This window comes from Rhinatrema bivittatum, chromosome 7, assembly GCF_901001135.1.
Source record: "Rhinatrema bivittatum chromosome 7, aRhiBiv1.1, whole genome shotgun sequence".
In the NCBI taxonomy this organism is placed as follows: Eukaryota; Metazoa; Chordata; class Amphibia; order Gymnophiona; family Rhinatrematidae; genus Rhinatrema; species Rhinatrema bivittatum.
The window spans coordinates 141,227,818-141,248,044 of NC_042621.1; the positions used below are offsets into that span (position 1 = coordinate 141,227,818).

Below are 20,227 nucleotides of genomic sequence, written 5' to 3' on the forward strand. Positions count from 1 at the left end.
CGAAGCCTGGGCCCCATGCCTCAGACTAGGTCTAATATCAGGGCTTAGAACAAGCACAGGGCCTCAGCCCAGGCCCCGGCCCCTGCCTGACATCGGGTCCTGGTCCAGAGGCCAGGTCCTCAGCCTGGAGCTTGGCCCTGAGGCCGGGTCCTGACACCTAGGCCCAATGCTGTGGGGGCCAAGGAGAGTGGTGGCATTGTCCTGTGGGAACTGATGTGCAGAAAACAGCGGCGTGAAGCGTGGGCGGCCACTCTGAGAAACAGGAAGCAGTCGGGGGCGGCGCCTGTGCACCAGCTGGGATTCCACCTATCTGATAACGCAGAGGTTAGTGGTGCGGCAGGCGCCCCTTCGTGAATTGTCTGTGGATGCCTGAATCGGTGGGGCTTGCCCTCTCTGTACACAGGTGGTACAAGTCCTAAAGCTCTTCAAGGATGCCGTGGAGGATCTGAATCCAACAAGAGCCACCCTCAATGAGGTCATCCCCTATAGTCGATATCTTGGAGAAACTACAGAGTTTCCAGCAGGAGCAGGGTCTGGCAGCAGCGGTGTTGCTACCTGGGGCCTCCTTGCAGCTGCGATTGCCGCTCTGGCTCAGATTCCTCACCCAGCTGAATCCTTACTTGCTGGCCACTACGTAAGACCCACAGGTGAAAGGGAGTATCTCCCTCCAGTCTAACAATCTGACTTACTGGAAGGAGAAACTGGTAGCTGGGGTGCAGGAATGGGAGTGCCAGAGGTGGGGGGGAGTAAGGATACACTCAGCTGCCACTTTCTCCTACTACTGTTACTTAACATTTTCATAGCACTGCCTGACATACACAGCGCTGTACAAACAACGCACAAGAGAGAGTCCCTGCTCAACAGAGCTTACATTCTAATCAAGATAAACATACAGGGCAAAAGAGACTTGGGGAGTTTCAAGACAATGGTTACAATTGAAAGCGGACAAATCAGGCTTAAGAGTTTTATCCACCACCCTTCCCATGGCCACTGCAGAATGGGTTCTCAGCGGTTGGGTCAGAGCAACATTCCTCTCCCCCCCCTTCCCCCAAAAAGGAGATTGCTACACAAGTTTCAGTAATGCGGTACTTAGAAAGGCCGTCGAGGTCATTGCCATAGACCCGTTGGCACATTTGGCACAAAATGCCAGTCTGGACAGTCAGGGTTTTTTTTTGGTTTTTCTTAAGAGACAAACAGGTTGAACTTGAGCTTCCTAAATTTTTATTTCAATGCATATTTTTATTTTGTTTTTTACTTTCCACCTTTATCGTTTTTCTTAACTTACCTGGGTGACTTACTTCCCTTGCCAGTTGAGATCTAGAGAGGAAGGCTAACCAAACTGAACTCCTCAAGATTATTTTTCTGCAAACTGGGAGTTCGTCCATCTACAGTGCTAAGCTTTCTCCCTCTCTCCCTCCCAGAACTCAGCATATCACCTGCGACCCAACCATTCCCTTCTTGCCCTGTAGAGGAAAGAGCCTTGAGCCAGGGTTCTATATGAAAACCCTTTAGCAGAGCTACAGGGCTGACCAACACATGCATATTTTTTAAGATAATAAAGTGTATCATGACATCCATATTGGTGGATGGTATCCTTTTATTCTACTTTACTGTTAGGTACACATTCTCTGGAAGAAGCCAGGTCTTGCTGTCCATTTGGTTGTTCTGGTCTTGCTTCTTGCTCCTCAGCGCCAGGGACGGAGGTAGGTGGAACGGCTGCAGAGAAGAACAAGGGGGCAGAGTAATAAAGATTTTAGAAACAATCCCTTTATGCCTCTCGCCTCTGGTGAGCGAAGGCTATCCCTTCCAAAGCACCTGATTCATACCCAGTCTCAATCTTCTCTGCTGCTCCCTCCTGTGTCACTCAACCAAGGGTTTTCAGGATGTTTGCAATAAAAAAAATGATTTGTATACGGTGACCCTACTTTATGGCCAATTTATATATTTTGGTTATCCTGAAAAATAGACTTTTTGTGGCCCTGGAGGTCCAGGGTGTCAGCCTCCACGTAATCAACGAGGCTTAGCAGCGAATGCAATGCTAAGCTATTGTCCTGTTACAGAAAGTTTGAGGCACGAGGCTGAAAGCTGATCACTTAACTAAGGTAGGTACAACAGAAAGATCTAACAGCAACTGCAGTATGAAAATATTTTAATTAGGACCCAAATGTTTTAACACTGTGCAATAATACTATGAATGTGAGGGCTATCCTACCTGTTACAGTAAGGGGAGGAACTGGATGTTGGAAGATTAGCTCACATTCTAGGAGGTTCTACTAAGACCAGGGATGGCCAACTTCTGGACATCCACAATGGATATGCAGAAGATAGATCTGCATGTACTGCCTCCATGATATGCACATCTGTCTCATGCATATTCATTGTGGATATCCTGAAAACCAGGCCCATCTGTGGATCTTGGAATTGACGCTCTGTTGTTGTTTTGTTTAGTTTTTTCCCCTCCTGAGGATCTTGAAGTGGTTAGCAGCCCTCCAAGGTTCAAGCACCAGCGGTAGCAGTTTGGATGGAAGCTACATAGTACTAACAGCAGGCCCTCCAGCGTAAAAGCATTGGCAGCAACCGTAAGAGGATGGAGTTTCCTCGATAGGGGAAGGCTGTCTGCAAAATCCAGTGCTAACTACAATAGTGTCTGCTTAAAAAAAAGAAAACGACAACACTACTGCGAGATGCTATGGCATGGCCCAGATTCCTTAGTGCTGGACTGTAAGGTAACTAGCCTATCCGGCTCTCGTTTGTTTACCTGGCTGCTGGAATAAATACATTTTATAGGTGTTTATAGCAGAGCCTCTTGGTTATAATTTATAATAATGTTGGAGAAAGGGTTAAAAGGTTTGTATAATAAACTTAAAAAGGAGCATAGAGACACAGTGCAAGGGGCAAAAAAAAAAAAAAAAGGCACAGAAAGCAGAATCCTTCAGATCCAGAGATGTAGACCTAGGTAGTAGCTGTTAAAGCAGGGTCTCTGGCTGCAGGTGCTGTCTAGTCTTACTAATTTGACTAGCTTGCCTGCAGAGCTGGTGAAATGGCTAACTAAAAATATTTTTAAAAGCTCAGGAGCAATGGAAAAATCTGGTTTTAGCGAACATTAGAGAAGTTACATTTAGAGGAAAGGGAATCTGACTTAAAATGCCATTCGTTGGCAAGGCTGGCTGACTGATTTTAATGAAGACATTTTTTTGGGGGGGGGAGGGGGCACTTGTTTTTTTGGCTTCCAGCTCAATCAGAATTTGGTCTAGGAATCAGTGCCATGGACCTTCATTTGCAACCTTATTATTTTACATCCCTTCCCAGACATTGCCGGGGGTCATGTGCCAGAGCTCCGAGTCAGGATATTCAGTCAGAAATTTACACTATTTTGAAGGGGGCTTTACAGCATAGACTTTTTACTGAGAACCTGTTTGCTTTTTTGTATCACGAATATCTCGTTGGGGGTCACGTGGGGTGATGTGCTGAGGAGGACGCGTTTCCCTTCAGCTCCGGGCACCTCGCTCCTAAACTCACCGGCTTTGACCCTAAAACCGGCTAAGAGGACAAGAATTCGCGATCGCAGGGCTTCAGCACATGTCGATTATTAAATACATGAATAATTTGCCGCATTTGATGGCTTCAAAAAAAAGCACCCGTAAGAAGGACAAGGGAAAGGCGGGGAAGGCCAAGATGGCGGCGGCGGTGGCTAGCGATTGAGATCCCAGCCCGCTGAGTGCGCTTACAATAGAGACGCTAAGAGAAACAATAGCGGACACATTAGACGAAAGACTAGCGGGCATTCACACAAAAATTTCTGAGGTGAGCGAAGCGATTTCCGACCTGGGCCCGCGGCTCGCGCACGTGGAAACTCGGGGTAGCGACGGTGGAGGAGGAAATGGCGGCGGCAGTAAAGAAAATTCAAAACAGCGAGTCAGCACTTAGGGACTGCCAGGAGGAGCTCGACTACCTTGAAAATCGGTCGAGGAGAGCAAATCTCCGTTTTCTCGGGCTTCCTTGAGGAAGTGGATGATAAAGGCTTGGGAGAAGTTTTTGGAGGAATGGCTCCCGGAGGCAGTGGGCCTGCCCAAGCTGAAAGGGGTCCTTTCTATCGAACGGGCACATAGAATGGGCCCTAGGAAGCAGTTGGATCAGCGCCCGATGATAGCAATCGCCAAAATCCTAAACTATGCCCACAAACAAAAAGTGTGGCTGGCTTTTAGACAAAGAAAAGAACTTTCATATAAAAATCACAAAATCCGTGTGATGCAAGATTACTCCATCCGAGTGTCTCAGTTCAGGAGACAATTCTCAGCGATCTGCACACAGTTAGTGGAGTCCAATACCAAGTTAGCACTTCAATTCCCAGCAACTTTAAAAGTCTGGATTGACGGCAAGGTACACACTTTCACTTCGCCAGAGGAAGCCAAAAATGTTTTACAACCATGTGCCAAATCAAAGCAGAGAGACTGTCACAATCCTCCACTTAATAGCACAGGTTTAAAGATGCTGGTTACTGTTATGTTTCTTTTTCTCTTTTTCTTACTGCACATCTTTATCATTGAGCTGGTTGCCTGGTTGGAGAGGCTTTGCCAAGGCTAAGGAACAATGCTGGTCCAGCCGGAGTGGGCTACAGCACTTAGGGAGTCTAGTTATCTGCTTTCTTAGCGGTGGGTACAGGGCAAGGGCACAATGGAGCTCCGTTCCAGTCTGCGCACTTCTCACAGAGTATCAACTTTGGCTCGAGCCCGGCAGAACAAGGATCGGAACCCCGGGATTGCACCGACAGTTGGATCCCAGGACGGAATGCGCTGGGTCCTCACCACAGTTAGCAGGACGGCTAATGTTAGGTAGCGAGGTGGGCAAGCATCCAGCTACGGACCCTCATCTCCCATCTGCATGCAGAGGGAGAAAGACTCTAGGTTGTTGGTGACTGTATTGTTGGTTTGGGGGGGGGGGGGGGAGGGGGGGGGAGGGGGAAGGGAGGTGGGTAGGGGGAGCAAATAAGGGGAAATAGGGGGGACATATTTCGGGTATGTGATTCAGGAGGGATGGGTGAGCTTTTAGGGAGTAGGGAACAAACGTGGTTTGCGCTGCAGTCGAGATGGAGTATTGTGGGGACTGGGCACCCCCTCCAACTGGCTTATGGATAACAACAGCTGGTATGCGGTTCAAGAAATGGGTATCACGTGAATAAAATTATTTCTTGGAACGTTCACGGCTTGGGAATGCCGATTTTAGCGGAAAAAGATATTAAACAATTTCAAAACACTGGGGGCAGAAATAGCTTGTCTACAGGAGACTCACTTAAATGAACAGGAAAGTCAGAAGCTGAAAAGAGACTGGGTCGGGAAATGTATCTTTCCTCCAGCAAATGGTCGGAAAGCAGGGATCGCAATACTAATACACAAAACAGCAGACTTCAGTATAAAGCACTCTGTAGCAGACCCGGAAGGGAGATTTGTCTTGGTGACAGGTCATTGGAAGGGGCAAGCAGTGACGATATGCAATGTATACGCACCAAGTAATCACTCCCAGGATTTCTTTGTAAAACTACTGAGCATGATAACTATTCACTTGCAAGACTCATTAATTTTAGCCAGTGATTTAAACTGTTTACATGAAACGAGCATGGAGAAATCCCCAGCAAGACAAACACAATTAACCAAGAAACCCACCGGAGTAGAATTTCTGTGCCAAAATCTGGACTTAATAGACATGTGGAGAGTTTTACACCCAATAGAGAGGTACTTTACCACCTTCTCCAACTCGCATGGGTCTATGTCCAGAATTGATTACATACTTATCACGAAGTGGCTTTTCCCTCTCGTCACCAGGGCTGATGTGGAGCTCCCGGTTATTTCAGACCATTCCCCTGTATCCCTTATGCTCTGAATGGGGGGAAAAATGGACCAGAGATAAAATCTGGAGGTTTCCTACTGGTTTAGCGATGGACAGTGAATTCCAGTCTTATTTAAAAGATAGATAGTTGGAATACAAATCAAACAATGTGCAACACATGGCCACTCCACAACTGTTCTGGGAGGCTGGAAAGGCAGTACTCAGAGGCGATATTATGGCCTACCTCAGTGCTAAGGCAAACGAACAGATGCAGAAATTCTACGGCTCGAAGCCCAGTTGAAAAGCTCCAAAATGAGCTGGGTTACCACCCGTCGGAAAGGAATAAAAGGGCGTACTCCAGTACTTTGGGACAACTAAATACCATTTTACACACCTGTGCCTTCAGAGCTTTACAAGCAGCAAACCACAATTTCTTTAAATATGGAAATAAGATAGGCTGGCCTTTAGCAAATTTAGTTAGGGGCATAAGACATCACTCTCTCATTCACAAAATGCAAACAAGTGCTGGATCGGAGGTCACAAAAACTGATGAAATGTGCGAAGTGTTCCGCACCTTTTATGAGTCCCTTTACATTGATGACTTAGAACTGATGCAAAGCTGGGAGAAGGAATTCTTTTTTGACATAGCTCTCCCCAACTTATCGGAGAGCCAACAAGAACTTCTTAATAGACCCATCCAAATGTATGAAGTTCTTCAGGTGATTAAAGGGGAAGCAAAAGGGAAGGCTCCAGGACCCGACGGGTTTTCCTATGATTTCTACAAAATATTACAGGAACAAATTATGGTCCCATTAATGGATTATTTTTTGGATGGCCTCAAGAACAATAAGTTCCTGGAAGAATATAATAGTGCCCATATTATTGTTTTACCGAAAGAAGAGAAAGACCTGTGTCTCCTAGCCTCCTACAGGCCTATATCACTTCTAAATAGTGATCTAAAAATCCTTGCAAAAGTCCTTGCGGAACGTCTAAACACCCTTCTTCCTTCTTTAATTTCAGAACATCAAGTTGGGTTTGTAAAGGGCAGGAGAGCCACAAGCAACATACTTAATTTGTTAACTGCCATGAAATTCTCACAGCTGGAGAAAATCCCGGCGTTGGCAGTAGGATTTGTCTCCAAAAAAGCCTTTGACAGAGTTTCATGGGTCTATTTGTTTTCTGTCTTTCAAAAATATGGCTTTTTGGGGGTATTTTTAAAATACATTGCCTTACTCTATAACCACCTGGCCTCTAGTATTTTAGTTAATGGGAAGTCTGCAAAATTTTATCTCCAAAGGGGGGGTATTTCAAGGATGTCCTTTGTCACCTCTTTTGTATATCCTATCCATAGACCCGTTGTTACGCAAAATTGAAAGACACCTAGCAATCAAGGGTTTTGTAAGAAGAAGGAAGGGATTTAAAATGGCAGCATTTGCCGATGATGTCCTGGTTTTTCTGACACATCCAACTGCTTCATTAACTACACTGCTAGACCTCCAATCCCAATTTGGTTTGTTTGCCTGATTAAAAATTAACAGAGATAAATCAGAGGCTTTAGACATCTATCACATGGTACAGCAGGGGGTGGCAGGGTATGTTCCCCTTAAAGTGGGCAAGTAGCAAATTGAAATACCTGGGAATCCTACTTCCTACTGATTTGGTCACAATTTACCAGATTAACGTCCAGCCTAAACTCAAAAGCACGATAGATTCGCTAGCAAAATGGAGATTGCTACCCCTATACCAAATGGTAATACTACCCAAATGGATGTACATACTTCAAATGCTCCCCATCTGGCCCCGATTCCAGGATCTTCAAGTTTTTTAAAATAAAACACTCTCTAACTTCCTTTTGGCGGGGGGGGGGGGGGGGGGGGGGGGAAGAAAGCATAGATCTCCCTCCACATTTTACATCGGCTGGAGCAAGAGGGAGGCCTCTGCTGCCCAAACATTTTCAGATACAGTCTGGCTTGTAATCTGATTCCTTCATGACTGGCTATTCGAGACCACATTTTTTACAGCATGTCCCTACCTTAGGGAGTGGTACGGGACTAATTCATTAAATGCGCTTCTACATATGCAGCAGAGGGAGCTTCCGCCTCATCTGAGGAACCACCTACTGGTTAAGACCTACCGGAATACATGGAAGTACGTCTGCAAACAGATTGGGCTGAAATACGATATCACGCCATTGCTAAGTATCTCACACAATACTCACTTCCCCCCAGGCTAAGGATCATCAGTGTTCCCAAGATGGAGGAGTGGGGGATTAAAATATTTGCACAATTGGTGCAACTGGATACTGGTATCATGCATAGTTTCCACAACCTCCAAGAACTCTACCTGCTCCCTAAATTGGATTTTTACACCTATTTGCAACTCCGTCAATTTCTGCGTTTACTTGGAGACGACCATAACCAATGGAACAAAATCCAATCTCTTACCAACCTTATGATGGCGGGGGACAAGAAAGGCCTGACTATCTCAAGCTTCTACAAGGAATTGTCGCTGAATCCAGATGATGCTGCCCTTTGCACACTTTACACATCATGGAAGGCCTGGCCCGCATTTTGTCTATCCTTGAAAGACTTTAAGGCCCTGTTCTCACGTATCAAAGCAATTACAACCAATGAGCTTCTGCGAGAGACTCAGTATAAATTTCTTTGGCGAGGGTACATCTCTCCTGCCCAAGCCTTTAAATATAAGCTTTGCCCTTCGCCTAGTTGTCAAAAATGTGGGCACATTGTCAGATCCTATACTCACTGCTTTTGGAACTGTCCTAAGATAGAGATATTCTGGATGGATATTATAACATGCTTGAAGATATGGGGATGCCCCTTACTAGAGGATTCTGTTACCTGGCTTTTTGGGATTTTGCAGGATGCATCTTCAATTAACTCTGACCTGCTAACATCTATAACCAAGGCAGCGATAGTAGGAAAGAAAGTTATCCTGGCTGGTTGGCTTGCAAACACTGCACCACATGTTGATCATTGGTTCTAAAAAATGCTGAAACTCAGCTCCCACGAATATCAAATAGCTCAAAATTCAACGACCAAAAGCAGAGATAAAATGCAAAAGGCCTGGTACCATTCTTTGCATATATAAGGCCGATAGTAAAACCTACATAGACCAATAGTCATGACCAAATTAACTTAACCACCCACAGCAATCACCCATAGAGGTTAAGGTGAACCGCTTAACGGCATTCATTCCGGTACCACATCTTTATCGGAACTTAAAGAGAGTGTCTGAGTGCAAGGAGTTCCCTATTAGCCTACAGGACGGCCACCTTAATATAACAGCCACCCATGCAAATAGAGGAAGAGTTTGGGGGGGGGGGGGGGGCGGTGAGGAAGATTCACCCCCAAAAGGCATTACGAGGAGCAAAATGTGGACTCTGCGATGAAGGGGGTATCTCCGTTACGGGTTGGGGAGAAATCCAAAAAGTGAAGTTATATATATACGTGATTGTTGAAAGCTGGGTTATTAATTGTTATACATTAAGTGGGGATAACAGTTCTTGAATCCAGTCTGTAGTTATGTGTTCACGGTTTTTTCGGCTGTACTGTTTACCAGTGTATGTTCAAACAACTTCATAATAAACAGATGGAAAAAAAAAAGAGTATCTTGTTATTCCCATCCTATATTTGATTTCTAAAATTAATAAATCAGGAAACCCCGCCCACAGACATCCCATCATTTCAGGTAAAGAATCTGTTTGAGCCTATTGCCAAGTATTTGGGTGGCTTGTTGCAGCCACAAGTGACGGCCATCCCATCATATATAAGAGATACAACTGATTTTACCAAACACTTGGATTCATTTCTCAGTCAATCGATTTGTCAGGACTGATGGTTAGTCAATGCGGATGTTACTGCTTTATATATGAACATCCCACAAAAGGAGGCCTTAATCATTATTGAAAGATCTTTAGATGTTCTGACATAGGAGGAAGGAACAAGCAGATATGGATGCAGTTGGCATTCATAGTGTTGACAAAGTTTTTTCCAATTTGATGAGGAATTCCAACAGATTAAGGGATTACCGGTGGGGTCACTGATGGCTCCATTGGTGGCCTGTTTATATATGGATGATTTAGAGACTAAATATGCACACAGTTCTGTAAATGCTGAACATGTTGCTACATGGAAAAGATTTATAGACGATATATTTTTTATTTGGTCAGGCTCTATTCATGAGTTGTTGGGATTTATGGGATGGTTAAATCGCCAAGATGATTTTCAACATCATCACGTTAGCATATCATTTTTGGATGGGGATAGGTAGTTATCTGGCTATAATTTAGCTGGATTTAAAAAAGGCATGGTTGGGTTATTCAGCTAACTTAGCTGAATATTGCAGATATCCTGCTAAGGGTCATGGGGAGGGAGAAAGGGGGGGAAGGGAGAGAGAAAGAGAGAGAGAACACCTCTGGGGTGGCAGTATAGTAAGCAGCTATTTATGCTACTATAGGAGGCCTACCTAGTAACTCGAGGTGAGGTTTAGGTAGTAGTGTAGGGGTTAGGGGCCACTTTTACATGCAGACTAAGACGTACAAACAGAACAGTACACTCTTGTAAAGATTTGATGTTATTCAGAGTGAGGAAACTCATACAAAGATGAGATTTGTACAATGTTCTCTCAACCTAGCTTGAAGTTACCCAGGTAGAGAGTCCATCAAATTAAGGTGAGAGAACATTGTACAATGCCTCTTGTTCCAAACCCTCTTACCTGTATGCTGAGCCAAAAGTCCGAAAAGTGTTACTGGAAAGAAAAGAAACATGAATTAGATTGAGGCGGAGCAGATGGAAGTAACAGATGCACAGCGCTGGGGTTAGATCAGGGTACTCACAGTGTGTCAAAGGGCAGTGGTTTCTGGCTGTATTTGTCCAGGCTGGGGTTCTGTTGTAGGGTAAACTGCAAATCACAGAGAGATCAGAGAACATAACTGTCCTGGCTGAACACAACACAATCATTCATATGAAAATATTATCTCACTCCTACCACATACACCAGAAAATGAATGGCACTCCCTCACCCTGCAACCTCCACACTCTGCATGTGCATGAAGTGCTGTGACAAATGCATATGCAAGATGAGATGTATACTGAATATTAATAAAATAATGGGTTTGGTTTTAATGCTCACAAGTGGCAAAACTACAAGTGACACAATCAGAGTTAGTGGTATTTGTAAAGATTTTAGACAAATTTTGAAAATCAAGCAAATAAAGAAATTTCATATGTAAGAATTAGACAAAATATTTTTATGATGCTACCTGTGAGCAAATTTGTAATGAAACATCAACCCTTTTAAAAAATGCCCACACTCAATAGTGTGATGTTCTATGCCTTTTTGTTAGTGTTTTTAAAATGACAAGGCAGCTATGAGAATAAAGCCTACATCTATAGGACAACCACTACATATTTTGTTTGTCATTAAGAACTACATTTTAATTAAAAGGATGTTAACTCCTGACTAAAATAGTCTTGCAAACTATTTTAATAATATTCTAATGGTAGGACTCAAAATGGATAATTTTTTAAATTGTGAAACTCTGCAAATATTCACATATTATTCACATATTAGAATCATAATATTCACATAATCATAATATTCACATAATATTCACATATTAGAATCATGGCCCCATCTGTCTCTTCTCGAAATGTGTTAATTTTCTACTATGTAAATAAAACTATCAAAAAATGTTAGAAATCTGTAGCACAATGGAGCTTATTTAACTAAGAGAATTAAAGACAGACTTTTAAAAGAAGCTTGCTTTGGAAGCAAAAACTCAAAATAAAAACTTTTTCAGGTACATTCAAAGCAAAAAGCATGTGAGGAGCCAGTTAGATCATTAGATGACTGAAGGATTAAACGGGCACTAAGGGAGGACAAGGTCATAGCAGAGAATTAAATTAATTCTTTGCTTCAGTTTTTACTGAGGAAGATGTAAGGCAGAATATCCATGTCAGAAGTGATATAATAAAGAAGATGATTCAGAGGAACTGAAACAAATCGCAGTGAACCTGAAAGATGTAATAGGGCAAATTGACAAACTAAAGAGTAGCAAATCACCTGGACCAGATGGAATACAGAGTGCTTAAAGAACTGAAAAATGAAATAGTAGGTCTGCAATTAGTAATCTGTAAGCTATCATTAAAATCAGCTATGGTACCTGAAGTTTGGAGGGTGGCCAGTGATAAGAAAGAGTTTCAGGGGTGATCTAGGAAACTACAAACTGGTGAGGCTGATATCAGTGCTGGGAAAAATGATTGAAGCTATTATAAAGAACAAAACTACCAAACATATAGATAAGCATAGTTTAATGGGACAAGGTCAACATGGATTTAGTCATGGGAAGTCTTGCCTCACCAGTCTGTTAAATTTTTTTTGAAGGTGTGAATAGACATGGATAAAGGTGACCCAGTTGATATAGGGGTAGATTTTAAAAGGTGCACGCGAGCGTACATGTGTGCGCACTACCTGGCGTGCACACATGTACGCCCGATTTTATAACATGCACGCGCAGGCGTGTGCATGTTATAAAATCGGGGGTCAACCCGCGCAACGGAGTGCATAATTGTGCACCTTGCACGTGCTGAGCTGCGCTGCCTTCCCCGTTCCCTTCTCCCTAGCTTGACATACCCCCCCGACCTTTGTCTTAACCTTTGCGCCTGCCTCTGGGCCGGCAGCCTGCTGGCACGTGATCCTCCGACACAGCAGCAATGGCTGCTGTGTTGGAGGCCTCTGGCCCTGCCCCTGGACCGCCCCTTTAGTAAAGCCCCGGGACTTGCACGCGTTGCCGGACCTTTTTAAAACAGGCCTGGCGTGCGTAACCCCCCCCCCACACACACACACACATGTAAGGCTTTTCAATAAGCATTTCACAAAGTCCCTCATGAGAGACTCTTGAGAAAATTAAAAGTCATGGGCTAGGAGACAATGTCTATTGTGGATTGAGAACTGGTTAAAAGATAGAAAACAGGAACTAGGGCTAAATGGTCAATTTTCTCAATGTAGAAAGGAGACTAGTGGAGTACTCTAAGGATCTGTTCTAGGACCACTACGTTTTAATATATTTATAAATGACCTGGAAATGGGAACAAGTGAGGTGATCAAATTTGTAGATGATACAAAATTATTCAAAGTTGTTAATTCATAAGAGGATTGTGAGAAATTGCAACAGGACTTTGCAAGACTGGGAGACTGGGCATGCAAATGGCAGATGACATTTAATGTGGACAAATGCAAAGTGATACACATAGGGGATAAGCAATCTAAACTATAGCTACACAATGCAAGGTTCCACATTAGGAGTCACCACTCAAGAAAAGGATATAGGTATAATCGTGGATAATACATTCAAATCTTCTGCTTATCGAGTGGTGGTGGCCAAGAAAGCAATTCTAGTCATCATATCTCAAAATAGATACTGTACAGCAGAATTATAAAAGGTACAAAGAAGGGTGACCAAAGTGATAAAAGGGATGAAATGATTCCCTTATGAGGAAAGGCTAAAGAAGTTAGGGCTCTTCAGCTTGGAAAAGAGACAGCTGAGGGGAGATATGATAGAGGACCACAAAATAGTGAGCAGAAAGGAATGGGTGAACACAAATCGATTGTTTACTCTTCCAAAAAATACAAAGACTAGGAGACATGCAATGAAGTTACTAAGTAGTACATTCAAAACAAATAGGAGAAATATTTTTTTACTCAATGCATAATTAAGCTTTGGAATTCATTGCTAGAGGAGGTGGTAAAAGCTGTTAGTATAACTGGGTTTAAAAACAATTTGGACAAACTCCTGTAGGAAAAGTCCATAAATCATAATTAAGGTGGACTTGGGGAAATCCACTGCTTATCCCTGGGATAAGTAGCATGGAATCTATTTACTTTGGGATCCTGCTGTAACGTTCCCCACCTCCAATATGAAGTGCCTCCAGCATCATGTGGCATACCAGGAACAATGCTGAACTTCCTGCAATTCCTGAGCCCTTCTTATAGGCCCAGCTGTTTGGACTTCCTGTAACAAACCCTGATGACATCACATCCTGCCTAGTATAAAAGAAGCTCAGAACTACCACTCAATACCTTTGCAACAGGTCTCCTGCTTTAGTAGTGCTAGTTGCTTAGCATCTTTGGTGTTCCTGATTGTTTTGTGGTTCTCCTCCATTCCTGGTTCCCTGCCTTCTTCAGTGTCTGCCTCCTGAATTTGTCCTGTCCTCTCCGTGTCTGTTAGTGTGTGTTCCCCTGTGACTTGGTATTCCTGGCCTGACTCCTTGTGCCTGACTTTAGAATGGGGCTGGACTTCACTTTTGTGTTTTGCCTGCCTAGACCTCGGATTGAATCCCAACCTTGCTCTGCTCGACTACCAATTCTACCTTTTGCTTCCACCTTCAGATCAAGGCTGGGATGTCCTGCCAGCTGCCAGAACCTGCAGGCTGAAACCAAAGGGGGGAGATGGTTGGTTAGGCAGAGGACCTACCGTGTGTCAGCTGCTGCCTGTTGAGGCCTATCTTGTGCTTGTGCAAAATAGGCTATGCAAACTTAACAGCGGCCCAAAGGCTCACTTCCTCATGCCATGACACCTGCCAGGTACTTGTGACTTGGATTAGCCACTGTTGGAAACAGGATATTGGGCTTGATGGACCTTTGGTCTATTCCAGAATGGCAAATCTTATGTTTTTATATTCTTGCCTTATTAATATGTGATGACAATGTAGAAAAAGATAATATATAAGTCATTCAGTTACTCTTTTTTCCCTTTGAACTTTGTGATAACAAATCAGCTTTGTCAAGTATAGGGATCTATTAGAATCCCTTTTAACAAAGTATGTTGGTATCCTCTGCTGAAAAACCTACATCCTAGTTCCCCCAATTTTTGTTATATTCAGCAGTGTTGGAGCACAGTCTCCTCAAATGGTATTTTCTGTGTGTAGAATTGGCGTATGAGTATATAATAATTCCAGTGAGAGATTACAGATAGGGATCCCCATTCATGTAACTGGTGTAGTACAAATTATTGAAGACACATGATTGGGTCTTTCCAGACAGATAAAACCATTGGAGATGTGTGATTGGTTCTTTGTTGTCACATTACCTTGCCCATTGGAGATAACCTTTAGAGAGCCTTGGTTGCATATACTGATGTCAAACTCCCAAATGGTAATTGGACAACTGTGATCATGTGACACTTACAATAACTAAATTCAGCATGATTGGCCCTTTTTGGGCATGTGATTTCATTCACTAAAACAATGGCTATTAGAAAGCATTTTACTTGTGATGATGTCAGGGGAATACCTGGATTGCGACTGGCTGAGGGTGATCATGTGTACAATATAAGTAAACATATTACTGTGTTTCTCTGTTTGCGTTTTTCTGTGAAGATAAAATGGTGAACATGTACAGACTACATGTTCACCATTTTATCTAAATGCTAAAGACACAAATTTCTTAAAACAACAACAAAAAAATAAAATAAAAGTTTGAAGTAAATATGTGAAGCATTCAAAACCCACACTGCACAAAATGTCGGTATAGCCATAACATATCTTCATGCCACTGAGAGAGTGCTTGGGGCAGATTTTGTTTAGTTTCCACCCTCGTCTTTGAGAAGATGACCTAACTCTTATATGAAAGAGGCATTTTGGTCACAGAGGTATGGGTTTCGTTATACCCGAATCCCTCTGTGAAAAGGGGCGTTGGGATAAGGATAGGAGGGAAATTTGGTATGGATAATTGTTTTTGCTATTTTGTAATGGGGAAATATTGTTTCTTAAAGTGGATTTAATCATTTTTAAAAATATTTTATTGTAATTTTGCAATTTTGTTGTATGTTATGAATTTTGGTTTTGTAAACTGCTCTTAATCCCTTTTATTAAAATTAATAAAAAAAAAATAATAAAAACTTGGATATTAAAGATCTGTAGCAGCCGTAAAGCAGGTGCTGAAACAGCTGTGCTGAGACATGATCTGCAGGAACTGGCACTATTTGGCAAGAAATCTTTTTGTCACACATACAATTATCTATTTGAGGTACTTCCAGTATATAATTTGATGGCTTTATTTGCATAGTAGAAAATAAAAAATTTGAGAAGAGACAAATGGTGCCATGATTATAAAAATGACAGTTTTGTGAATATTTGCAGAGTATCAGATATGAATTAGTGCCCCTTTACACAATTCCAAAAAATCTTTCAATGATTGAAGTTGCTTGCACAAATACCACATTTTCAGAATTACTTTTATGGCTGTGATTAATTGGGTTATTTCTATATTGTTTCCATCAGGACTCAAAATGGACCACAATGAACCAGCAGGGGGTTCTGGAAGCCAAAACAGCCTCAGCTCATCATGTCCTTGTCACAAGTTTTTATTTATTTATTTATTTAACATATTTATATACCGTTTTACCAATACAAGATTGACCAAAGTGGTTTACAATAATAATAAACATAGAAATTAAATCAAAAGTTCAAATAAAATAAAATAATAAAACAAAGTTAGAATAAAAATACAATCTGCATCTTGATCAATAAAAATAAATTTTTTTTTAAAAAAGTAAATCAAAGAGTACTAACATAATTAACTATTATTATTAGTGATAAGGTGTGTAGCGAATTCATAAGAATCTGACAGGAGCCACAATGTGAACACTTCTGCTACAGCCCCTGGAACTGGGTTAAGGCCAACATCTCATAGATCGCTGGAGCTGCAATTTGAACCAGTGACCTAGAGGCAAAAGGCTTTAAAATGCTGTAACCAGGGCTGGTTCTATAATGAGGCAGGGTGAGGCGGCCGCTTCAGGCGGCAGAAGTTTGAGGCGGCAAAACATGCCCCTCTTAGAATGCCACTATGGCATCCGCCTCACCCTGGCCTGTCCCTGCCGCAGCTGCCGACCCAGGCCGGCGACAGCAGCAGAAAAGAGGGTCGCTGCCATGGGCCGCTGCCGCTGAAAGCCAGGCTGGCGGCGTGGAGGAGGGAGGAGGGGTAAGGGTGGGGTCAGCGGGGGGGGGGGGGGTGTGGAGTGAGAGGGGGTAGGTCGAGGGGGCATCATCTCATCCCTTGCCACAGGTGGCAGATTGCCTTGAGCCGCCCCTGGCTGTAACCATTTTCCTGAGCCATCCAGAAGGTGCAGGAAGTAGTGCAGCCTCAGCAAAAGGCAGTAGCAGCCGACCAGATGTGGAAGAAGCAACAGCTAGCAGAGCCTGAAGTGGCAAGCAACCTGGCTTCGGTGGGGCCTGGAGGAGGAGATGACAGGTGCCCTGACTCGCTGATCCAATGAAGAAGGCTTCCCATCCCAGGGAAGGACCCAGAGGAATAGGAGGCAGCAGCTGGTACGGGAAGGAGTGGGGAGAGGAGAACAGCTAAAGAGGTACAAGGGTGAGAGAGGAGTACAGAGGACAATGGGAGGAAGGGGGAAAGACTGGAGGGATGGAAAAAAATTAGGCCCAGGAGGAGTGAAGGTGGCTTGTGGAGAAATAAGGAGAGGGATAAAAGCAAAGGGAGAAGGGATGTCACAGTGAGAAAATCATTTAGATGGGGCCAAGGAGGACAAAGGGGAGAAATGAATGTAGGGGAAGGAGAGAGGAGAACAGAGAGTGAAATAAGATGGACAGAGGGGCACACACATGGAGGATCTTGCTCAGAGGATGGAGGAATAGTTAAGGTCCTGTACAGAAGATGGATGAAATGGAGACCAAACGGACCTGAGGGAGGTAAGAGAAGCTGCATAGACAGTGGTTGTGGAGGGAGAGTAGGAGGAGGGGAAGCAAATCTAGGTGAGAGTCAGCAGGGGGTTAGTGTTTTCAGGTACAGACGATAGTGAGAGATAAGGCTCTGTGTAGGCACTGAGGCGCTTCTCCTCCAAGTAAGTATATGAGCACCAAATGGCATTTGCTTGCAGTATCACAGGTAGCAGAAAATGCTGAATGATTTCCACTCTCCACCTCACCATTAATATCTGGGTGAGAAACCCCAAAAATGATTCCAGGTATTTACAGAGATATTTGCCGCACTGTAGAAAATAGGCCCCTACACCTTTAAATGTATTACAGTATTTGACATACTTATACTTTTGGGATGTATCTTAGATTTTTGAAACATTAATTTATTGAGGTATTTTATCATTATACATTTGATTATTGTAAATCGCTTTGAGAAAGGTGGTATATAAGCAGAATACAACATAACATAAATAGAGCAGTGGGGACAGGGGCATTCGAGTAATAATAGACCATGGGATAGAATTCCTGTAGCTACTATTGTCTATTTCATTCATTGTGCCTTTGTGACGTATCACTTTAAAAGCAGTTGTTTCTGTGACATGGGTTATCTGTTTGCTCAGAGATCTTCTGTTAGATCACAGCATTCCAGCCTCAGCATAGGGCTTCAAGGTCACACTAAACTGAAGTGCCCCTTTTAGAAATGGAGTGGTTAATAGACTTTTTATTGATAAATGCGAGATGCCATATCACAAGAAAATCCACTCTAAATTAATATTTTAAAATAATGTAGGATGCCAGCTAAATATTAGGTGGGTTTTTCCTGGTTGTTAGACTCAGAGGGAACCGAATCTTGATTGCAGGTGGGGCCAGCTGTTGAACACAGGTAGAAGAAATTGAGGTTGCTTGAAGTGTAGGGAGGGACTGGCTGTTTAGTCAAAGATTTCACAAGCTATTTGTCAGTGGTGGAAATGGCTTTCAAATACAGTCAGGGACCATCGCCAGTCACAGGGGCGGCTGATGTCAGCTGTTACAGGCTTTGTCAACTGTTGGCCACAGATAGGCCACGAGCCAGTCACAGGCTCCAATGACTGACAGTCACTGCCGGGGGCTGCTGTCTGTCACAGATAAGATCAGTGTTGGTCATAGTTGGGGGTTTCAGCAGCTCCAACGGCTGTCAGTAACAGGCTGGACTAACTGTTGGTCACTAGCAGAGCTTGAAGCCAGCCACAGCTGTTGGGTCACAAGAGGGGCTGCATTCTTCACAAGAGTCTGGAACAGGTCAGTCAGGCCCAGTGTGCAGCATTTTGCATATACTGACCATAGTATGCTGGTGCCTGGGTAATGCTCACAGTCCGAAAGTAAAGCTGTTGGGAAAGCACATCCATCACTGTCCTCAATGGGCTAACCTTATTTTAACTCCCACCTGAAGGCAGTCTGAAACTTGCCCTGTTATTCTTAATAATAAAAGCAGCACTACAACCTCCTGAATGCCTTGATGCGTAAGATAAAATGGGAAGGGCTCAAAATCCCTTGGTCAGTGAGCAAATATAGAATTGCATCTATGAAAGTACAGAAGAGAGTTGCTTACCCTCCAGGTCTGCGTGACATCGGGTTTCAGGAAGCGCACAGCATACCCACTGTATCCAAGAACTGTACCAAGATAAGAGAAACATAACTATTCAGCGTGCGCAGACCAGCGCTATGCTCTGATGCTGCAGGGAGCAGTAATCACGGCCATTCATTTCTATTCCTTTAAACCAGGGGTTAGCAAACTTTGAGTCATGGTCCCCCTGGTACCATAAGGCAAATCAGATAGACGAAAGTCTTCCTATATACATATTACATGCACCATAAAAAGCAAACATGGAACACTAATGTATCCTATATCACATTTATATTTTATAAGCAAATGCATTTAAATATTATATATTATCATGTAATATATATAGAGATATGCACATACATATATTTGTGAAGGGTATTTCACCAGGCAGCCACACTGCCAACTAGTGGCTGAAAGCGCTCAGCTTGTTTCTCTTCCAGTTGCTGAAAGGCGTAAGCTCATATTTACACATGGGCACAAAGGCAGGCACCCCATACCCAGGCAGGCAGAGAGCGAAACAGACACAGAAACAGACAGATGCAGAGACTCCAGCCTAAACCCTCCTTTTTAAGACTCCATGTAAGCATTAACTCCTGGTTCTCTTGCCCATAGCTTGTTTTTGCCCTGTATTGGATAGACTGTAAGCTCTGTCTTTTTTGTGTATATCTGTACAGCGCTGTGTATGTTTGATAGAGCTAGAGAAATAATAAATAGTAGCGTGCAGTAGTAATATTACGATTCTGTATATTGATTAGTTAATGTTCTCTTTCGGAAAATAAAATAGGGTCCCAATCTTTGGTGTCTTTGGATTTATGCCTCTTTCTCTCTTTTTTTTCTCATCTTCTGTCCATATCTGTCTGCCTTTTGTTTGTTACTCTCTGGTGTCCATTTGTTCTCCTTTCTTTTTATTTTCCATTTTAGTTATATTCTTTCTTTCTCTTTCCTTCAGCAAATTCTTCAGTCTTATCCCTCTGTCTCTTCTTCTGCCTCACTCCCCTTTCTTTATTCTATCATTTTCCCATTTCTCCCTCCTTCTCCTCTCCATATTTTCTTCCTGCTCGTC

The 20,227-nt window shown here is 43.1% G+C and overlaps 1 protein-coding gene across 1 annotated transcript in view; it reads right to left on the reverse strand.

Moving 5' to 3' along the window:
* Positions 1-1,577: 1,577 nt before the first annotated feature.
* Positions 1,578-20,227, reverse strand: part of TEPP (testis, prostate and placenta expressed) — a 50,495-nt gene continuing 31,845 nt past the window's right edge. The window contains exons 5-8 of the mRNA XM_029609272.1: positions 19,150-19,211; positions 10,679-10,743; positions 10,558-10,590; positions 1,578-1,716 (exon numbers count right to left, since the gene is read on the reverse strand). Coding sequence (XP_029465132.1) covers positions 1,686-1,716; positions 10,558-10,590; positions 10,679-10,743; positions 19,150-19,211 — 191 coding nt within the window. The 3' untranslated portion in view covers positions 1,578-1,685. The remainder of the gene's footprint in view (positions 1,717-10,557; positions 10,591-10,678; positions 10,744-19,149; positions 19,212-20,227) is intronic.